At 33.7% G+C, this 8,863-nt stretch overlaps 1 protein-coding gene across 6 annotated transcripts in view; it reads left to right on the top strand.

Moving 5' to 3' along the window:
* Positions 1-8,240, top strand: part of ZMYM2 (zinc finger MYM-type containing 2) — a 126,411-nt gene extending 118,171 nt beyond the window's left edge. For 4 of the 6 annotated variants that reach the window (XM_037745595.1, XM_017548206.2, XM_017548207.2 and 1 more), the window contains exons 22-25: positions 1,240-1,354; positions 1,993-2,244; positions 2,847-2,967; positions 4,965-5,846. In XM_037745595.1, coding sequence (XP_037601523.1) covers positions 1,240-1,354; positions 1,993-2,244; positions 2,847-2,967; positions 4,965-5,157 — 681 coding nt within the window. In that variant the 3' untranslated portion in view covers positions 5,158-5,846. Of the gene's footprint in view, positions 1-1,239; positions 1,355-1,992; positions 2,245-2,846; positions 2,968-4,964 lie in introns of all 6 variants that reach the window. The other 2 variants (XM_037745594.1, XM_017548208.2) reach the window with 2 other exon arrangements.
* Positions 8,241-8,863: the final 623 nt, after the last annotated feature.

The raw sequence follows: 8,863 nt of genomic DNA, 5'->3' as shown, positions 1-8,863 counted from the left end.
CAGGTGTGAGCGACTTCTTCCAGCCCAGTATCTGTCTTTTAATTGTTGTTTAGAGCGGGAACCAACAGGCTTTTAAAATAAAGGACCAAATGGTACATGGTTATAGGTCATGCTTGTCTGTGTCATGCAACCATTCAACTATGCCATTATAACATGAAAGCTGCTGTAGACAGTATGCAAATGAACCAGTATGTTGGTATTCCAAGAAAATTTTATAAAAATAGGCATGGACCAGATAAGGCTCCGGGACTCTAGTTTGCTAACCTTGGCTTAGACCCACTGCTGTCATTGGATTAAAATCTATTGTCCTTCAGGTTGTTTTGTATTCCATCTATTCTTTGTTTTTGCATCTTTTTCTGTTTTATGATTCCACTTTATTTCCACTACTGGCTTATTATTTGTACCTCTTAAGTTTTTTTACTTGTTGCCTTAGGTGTACAATCTGCACCTTTAATTACACGTTTACCTTCAAATAATACTATCCTACTTTGCATGTAGTTTAAGAGCCGTAGAACAGTGTGCTCCCAATTCTTGCCTTCTATCCTTCATACTATTATCATATAATTTTATGTTTTCTTTTTAAATTTCACTAATAAACATTACTACTTTAAATGATTTTGTAACCACCCTCACTGTTAAGATTTTTCTAGGTTTGTGACAGTGAGTTACAAGATTCATAAATTTGCACTGTTGTACAGGTGGAGAATTAGAAATATAGAGACAATAAGAAAAAAGCATTAGCCTGACAAAGTCAGAGTGCTAGAAGAGAGCTTTCAATAGCTACAGATAACATTTCACCCCATCCTTACCACTCAGTACTTTTCTTTAGTTACTACCTTGATTACTTACTTTATAAGAAAAACACTAAAAAAAAAAAATCACTCTTGTTTTAAAATTTAAATTCTTCTTTATGTACTATATAATAAACACTGGAATCAGATATTGTTTTGTTTTGTTTTTTGTCTGACAGACTGAAGAGTATCATCCAGTTTTTATATTATCAATTCTGGGGTATTTCAGTTTTGAGTGCTTCAAGCAAAAGATCTGTTGACAATTTATGATTTTTTATAATTTCTAGGTACATTCATAAAATCAGTCACTCATGTTTTAGTAGTATGCTTATATTTCAAAGACATGAAACTTTATTTTTTTCTTAAGAAAGAGTATAATATGTTCACCATAATTAGCTGATTTTCTTTAAAGAAAGTTTGTGGGGCTTTTTTTTTTTTTTTTTTGTAGTACTTGTGTGGAAGTAATCGAAAAGACAACATATTTATTGATCCTGGATACCAAACTTTTGAGCAAGAATTGAATAAAATTCTACGAAGCTGGCAACCAAGCATACTTCCAGATGGTAATGCTGTTTTAAATAAAGGTGTTGCTCTCTTGATATTGGGATTGTTATTTTTACAGAGTATGTTTGAAAATATCAAGAAGTCATTTAAATTAGATAACATTTTCTGAACACTTATTCATGAGCTTACCTGCTGTTCACCTCTTGTTGAATTAGAAATGAATGTGGTCAGTAACTACCGTTTATGAAGAACTTTGTAAGAAATGTGGTCTACTTCCTCTGGAGTATGAGACTGGATGTTCATGTCTTAAGCCTTCTAGTGGCATTTCTGATGTAAATTTCTCTTAAACCACTGTTTTCAATATATGAAGAAAATGTGTATGTATATGGAGTCACCAATTTTTTTCAGGAATTTAAATTCCCCGATTTTAATTTTAAAAGGATTTACATTTTTTCTGACCGCTGTTTGCTTGTCCTACTGAAGAATAGATGCAAACATCCAGTCCCTTATTCCATAGATAATAATTCCATAGTAGCCTCTCTATTATTAACTGCATAAGTATTTTTAAAATTAGTTGATCTAAATTAATGGTGAATTGGTATAGATTTGTCCTTAAATTAACTGTATCTACTTCTAGATGGTTAAATGAAAACTTTTGTTTATTATAATTTTTTAAAAATAGTTCTCTCTATTTAAGGGTCAATATTCTCTCGAGTTGAAGAAGACTATCTCTGGAGGATAAAACAACTAGGATCACACTCTCCAGTAGCTCTTCTGAATACACTGTTCTACTTTAACACTAAGTATTTTGGCCTGAAAACAGTGGAACAACACTTAAGACTTTCCTTTGGCACTGTGTTTAGGCACTGGAAAAAAAATCCTTTAACGATGGAAAACAAAGCATGTCTTCGATACCAAGTGTCTTCCTTATGTGGAACAGATAATGAAGGTAGTGTAACAGATATCTTCCTTTTTATTTTTTGAGACGGAGTTTCTCTCTTGTTGCCCAGGCTGGAGTGCAATGGTGCAATCTTGGCCCGCCGCTCCACCTCCTGGGTTCAAGCGATTCTCCTGCCTCAGCCTCCCGAGTAGCTGGGATTACAGGCATGTGCCACCATGCCTGGTTGACATTGTATTTTTAGTAGAAACAGGGTTTCTTCATGTTGGTCAGGATGGTCCTACACTCCCAACCTCAGGTGATGTGCCCGCCTCGGCCTCCCAAAGTGCTGGGATTATAGGGGTGAGCCACCGCACCCGGCCTGGATTTCCATTTTGAGATGTCTATAGTAGGGATATCCAAACCTTGCATTATTAAAGACTTACCTGGGTCACCTGTTAAGAATCTAACAGGTGTCATTTTTATAAGACATCCTATGTCTTCTTAAGATGTCTCAGTTCCTTTTGTTTGAAAAATTGTTACCAGAAGAGCCTTAACTTAGAACTCCAAGGAGCACCTAGTCCTATTTTTGGTATATAACAGATACCAAGAGTGATCTTTATGTCTTTCTTTAAGATTAGTTTAGGAAGTTTGTTTCATTTTTATTTTTTAAGATAAAATTACTACTGGAAAAAGAAAACATGAAGATGATGAACCAGTATTTGAACAAATTGAAAACACAGCCAATCCTTCCAGATGTCCTGTGAAAATGTTTGAATGCTACTTGTCTAAAAGGTGAGTGTTAATGATACTTAACTTTTAAAAATGGTAGAATTTGGCTGATTGAAATTTAACATTACCAATAGGTGTTTTAAATGGATTTTTTCTGAGACTTCTTCTCTCTCAGTTATACCCAAGTTCATTCAGTTATAGTCTTTTAGTTTGAAATACCCAGCTTATACATCATACTTAGAGTTTAAGCATATGTTAAGAAATCACCCTCTACTAATGAAATTACTACTGCTGTCATTTTTTTTTTTTTTTTTTTTTTTTTTTGAGTTGGGGTCTTGCTGTCTCACCCAGACTAGAGTGCAGTGGCTCATGATCACAGCTCACTGCAACCTCAAACTGCTGGGACTACAGGCATGTGCCTTCATAGCTGGCTAATTTTTGTATTTTTTGTAGAGACAGTCTCGCTGTGTTGCCCAGGCTGGTCTTGAACTCCTGACCTCAACTGATCCTCGTGCCTCAGCCTCCCAAAGTGCTGGAATTATAGTCATGAGCTACTGTGCCTGTCATTTTCTTTTAAATTACAGCAATTCCAATGACTGCAAAGCAGGGGACACAAACTTTTTCTTAAAGAGTCAGATGATAAATATTTTAGGCTTTTGGGGCTATAAATCTCTACTGTAACTAGTCGGATCTCTTGTAACTAGAAAGCAGCCGTATGCTATATATGTTTAATGGCATGTGGCTATGTTATAATAAAACTTTACATAAGCAGGTGGGTGGCTATAGTTTGCCAGTGCCTGTTGTAAAGGTATGTTCAAAGGTAGTATAGATAGGTGGAAATGTAAATGAAGTATTTACATTTAAGAGAAAACAGTCAAGCAGGTATGAAAAATGGAATCATATTCTGGAATTTTTTTCCCACAATCTCAGACCAACAGGCATTTTTAAAAGTGTAAGCCAATAAAATGTTTAGAGACCATCGATTATTTTATGCTTGCCTGTTGCTGTAAGTAAGTACTCTCTAATATTCAAAAGGTCAGCATGAATTCAAAATATACTTCCCTATTTAAACAAATTTATAAATTACAGTTAGGTCCCTGGGATGGCCCTGAAGAACTTGTAAAAAAACAATAACGTCATGCTTACGATGGTAGTAGTACAAGTTGAATGCCTCTTATCCAAAATTGCTTTTAGATTTCAGATTTTTTCAGAATTTGGAATATTTGCATATATATTATGAAGTCTTGGGGATAGGACCCAACTCTAAACATGAAATTCATTATGTTTCATACACACCTTATACATGTAGCCTGAAGATAATTTTATCTATGTAGCCTAAAGGTGATTTTATTTTCCCCTTGGGGATGCTGAATAATCTGTGTGCCTGTGTTTTGGCTGTAAACTCCTCACATGAGGTCAGGTGTGGAACTTTCTGCTTTTAGTATCATTTTGGCACTCAAAGAGTTTCAGATTTTGGATTTTTGAATTAGGGATGCGTAACCTGTATTTCTCACCATGGTTGTCCTATTTGGCTGCAACAGTGTCAGGGTCTTTGGTTGATAGTAACTATTTACTACGTGGAAGTTCCTGTCTCACTGTTACCTTGTTGGTATTTTAAAAATTAAGTTTCTATTAATTATGTAATGCTGTAAGAATTTTTAAATTTTATATGCTGCCATATTACCTCAATTCTAAGACATTTTCACATTTTACTATTTCTGAAACTGGAATGCACAGTTTAAATCATTGCATCTTGAAATCATAATTGACAGTGTTTCACTTGCTTAATGGTAACATTAAAATAATGAGTGGTATGTCTATTGATAGTGTCTTGGATTCAGTGAAATAGAGTTAAAATTGTAGTTGGAAATCTCTATCACAGAAAATAACTTTGAGAATACTTTAATGAAAGTAGTGGAGACATTGAGGCATAGGGTCTGATTATATAATGTGATTAATGGGGTCTGAATTATTCTTGAAAGAAGAAAAAAATGTTGTGTGAAATTTTGTATGTATTTTGTGAAATTGACTTTTTCTCTCTCCATCCTCCCCCTCCAAAGTCCACAGAATCTTAATCAGAGAATGGATGTTTTTTATTTGCAACCAGAATGCTCTAGTTCTGCAGATAGCCCTGTCTGGTACACATCTACTTCACTGGACCGAAACACCTTGGAAAATATGCTTGTACGGGTTCTTCTAGTAAAAGATATTTATGATAAAGACAATTATGAACTGGATGAAGACACAGACTAAAAAGGAACGTTTTGGAAGCAATCGGGATAAAACAGCATTAGATAGTCATGCTGCTAGATCTTTATTATGGAAAACATTTCAAGTTTACTCCTTCTGTTTTGAGTTTTGTAGCAGTGTACCCACACTGGGTATTACCATGTAAATAATCTGTGAGTGAAAGTTGCCATTATTCTATGTAGTGGTTTTAGGATACTTAACAAATACATTCAAATTCTTTTTTTATTATTATTTATTTGATTAGGTATGTTTGTAACTTTTTACATTACAGAATATGAATGAGAATGTGCCATGTATAATTTTTTTCTTGTAGTAAGAAACATCCATATTGCACAACTCTACTGTTGGAAAGCTTCCTTGGAAGGGGGCTCTTTTACTGGGTTCTTAACCAGATGGTTGTGTATGGGTAGCACTACTAAAAGTTTAGAACTTGCAGTATCTTTCGGAGTTTTTAAAATAAACTGTAAACTAATAGGCTGGGGTTTTTGTTTTGTTTTGGGGGGATTTTTTGTTTGTTTTGTTTTACATTTTAGTTACTGAAGCCTTACAGTAAGGTTATGTAGAGAGATACCATCTTCTGTACCAAAAATAGACAAGAGAATGCTGTCAATATTGGTGTACTGTAATGTGAATCTATACTGGTGAAAACAATTTTTTGTTCCCCTTATTAAAACCTTAGTGTCCTTTTCTCATTTGTGGCTTTCTGCATCACCCAATCAATAATATATATATATATATATGTATGTGTATATGTATATATATATATATAAATGATTATAAGTTGAGAACAAGATTATCAAGACATTTTCTTTGTAAAAATGTCTGATGAAAGTATAAAATTGTTTTATTTTATGCCAGCCATAAATATCTGAAATCCTCTTCATTTACAGAGGTTTTTTATTTCTTATTTTCTCTCATATACAGATCACGCTGCAATATTACCTGTGTAGTACTCTAAAACTTAACCAATTTTATCAGAATTCCTGTGCCTGCTGACATTGGATAAAATTATTTTTAGAAATTCCACTCTTGAAATAGTTACAGAAAGTCAAGCTACATTAAATAAGATAGGATCACATTTTATTACGAAGATTACCAGTGTAGTAAGTCTGATATTGCAGATGATTGAGGAACAAAGAAACTAATAGAGAAAGTCAATCTCAGAGGAAATCCCATTAAATATGTTAAATTGTTTGGCTTTTTAAATTACTTCTTATAGAAGATTGCATCAAAAAAAAACAACAAAAAAAAAAACTTTGTGCTTCTGCATAGCAATTTATCCATCCAGACCTTTTCTTTTAGAGTAAGGAAACTTAAAATCTACTTTCTAAAGACTGAACAAAGTACTAGTTGCAAATTATGTTGAAATCATTTTCTAGCATGTGTGTAATCATGTTTTCTTCTGATTCCTGAATGACCATTGTAGCATTAGTTTTTAGAAATTGTTCAGGGGGAAATTAAGCTATTTTCCATAGTCATTAGGCAATTGCTTCCTTCAGATATTCCTCTCTCCCATATGGATAAATGTTACAGCACACAGAAGAAATTTTCTCAATTCTGATTTGGAAAATTTCACAGGTGTGATTGTTGTATATTTAAGCAATAATTATCTGAATGTTTTTGGCTTAAAATTACTTTATAATGTTCTAACTTGTTTTATAAGTTTGAATGACTTTTCTGTCCCTTGATTTTATATTACTGAGTGATAATCAGACTGATAGTAGCAAATCTGATATTACATGACTAAAATAGATTGCTGATTGTCTATTTAACGAAGACAAGTGGGTAACGTATTTAAAATATATAATACAAAAATTTCCTCTAACTTACCTTTTTCCAGAACTACTTCTTTAAGCACTTTTCCTATTAATGCCTATTGTTGATTAAAAGATGGTTAATTCTAACCATCTTTTAGTCTTCAAAGTGGTGCTATATTCCATCAAGAGCAATAAAGTTTTTCCCAGGTGTCACTTAATTGTATATGCTACCAAATACCATAAATTTCTGCCATAGTAGTACTATCAAGCACCTTGTCTTGCTATTTACATTTTCTTCATTTGTACATTTTTAGCTTTTCTAAGTGGAAATGTCTTACATAATTTTGATCTGGACATGATTGAGGATTTAGAGCTCTTGTCTTTGTCTTGATTGCAATCCAATGATAGATTAACTTGATTCTCAGGGGGAAAAGAAAAAGAAAAACTTATTTTATGAGAATTGTTTGTTCTGTGAAAGTTACTTCACCTAGAACACATTTCATTGATTCTTGGATCTTCTTAGTTTATGTGGTCATAGTTGGCTGCTGAGAAAAGGACAATGAAATGACAGCAATTTTCTTTTGCTTCTAGGTGATCTCTGATTATAGATAGCATCCTGTAAATATAACCTTATTGTCTTGAAATGTTTATTGAAGATGCTATATTTTTCTGTTCTGTTTTCTGAAGATTTTGGCATTTAAAGTGATCCAGTGAAAAATAATTATCCACATTGAAGAAAGTGGATTTCCCATGCAAATTGAATCTTCATTAACACATTTTTAAAGGCTTTACTGTATTAGGAACATAGATATTAAAGGATTTTTCTAGGCAAGAAGCCCAACTTTTTTTCCATAAAAATATTTTTTGCTTAAATAGTAACTCATGGTTTTCTTTTATTAAGTGGGGTTGTTGCCAGTGTGTTAAACATTGAAATAGGAGGATGCATATTGTATTATGCATTCAAATTTATCACTGTTTTTCTGAGAGACTTTCCCTTTGTCCTTTCCAGTTATGATTTGGGAATGGGGTCACTTGTTTATGCATAGTATTAAGGGTTATATAGTATGAAGAAATCATAAAATTGCAAGTTTTGGTTTGCATTACTCTAATGTGGGTTCATTTAATCTGAGATCTTAAATATCTTGCAGCCTTAAATCACTACAAACATTTGCGTTCTTATTATGCCAGTTATTTCCAAAATGTATTGTTATACATGTCACTTATGTTTTTAAGCTAATATTACTGTAGGATAATCTCCTTGTTCCCCTCAAAATAGTCATGAAAGTGTACATGAAAATATTTTTAAAGAATAAATTTCTTTAAATTACATACTTTTGGATTTCCCCCTTAATAAGCCCCTTACTTATTTTTAGAGAAGATTTTGAATTTCATTCATTCCATTCTCCTGTGTTCTGAGGATTAGACCATATCAATTTAGAAGTTGGTGTCCAGAACAGCCTATCTCTATCAGTTTGGATCTGAAAATAGAAACAACCCAAAGTGGTGTTTCAATTCGTACTTTTTTTCTTCACTCGGAAGTTTGATGTCAGAGGGACACCTCAAATAAGTGACTGTGATCCCCTGCCTTGTAACAAAGTGGAAAAGAGGAAGTCCCTAAAATCTGGTCAAGTGATGTCCTAATTAGTAACTGAGTTAAGCAAGTTCATGAATTTAGGCCTTTTGGGAAAGAAAGAGGATATAAGATTTGACCTGTAAATATTAGTAGAACCAAAGAGAGGGCCACAGACCATTAGTTATTAAGAGTTGTGGGCCGGGCGCGGTGGCTCAAGCCTGTAATCCCAGCACTTTGGGAGGCCGAGGCGGGTGGATCGCGAGGTCAAGAGATCGAGACCATCCTGGTCAACATGGTGAAACCCCGTCTCTACTAAAAATACAAAAAATTAGCTGGTCATGGTGGTGCGTGCCTGTAATCGCAGCTACTCAGGAGGCTG

This window comes from Cebus imitator, unplaced genomic scaffold, assembly GCF_001604975.1.
Source record: "Cebus imitator isolate Cc_AM_T3 unplaced genomic scaffold, Cebus_imitator-1.0 Scaffold204, whole genome shotgun sequence".
In the NCBI taxonomy this organism is placed as follows: domain Eukaryota; kingdom Metazoa; phylum Chordata; class Mammalia; order Primates; family Cebidae; genus Cebus; species Cebus imitator.
Note: the sequence above shows the minus strand (reverse complement) of the source record. Positions and strands in the feature narration are given on the sequence as shown.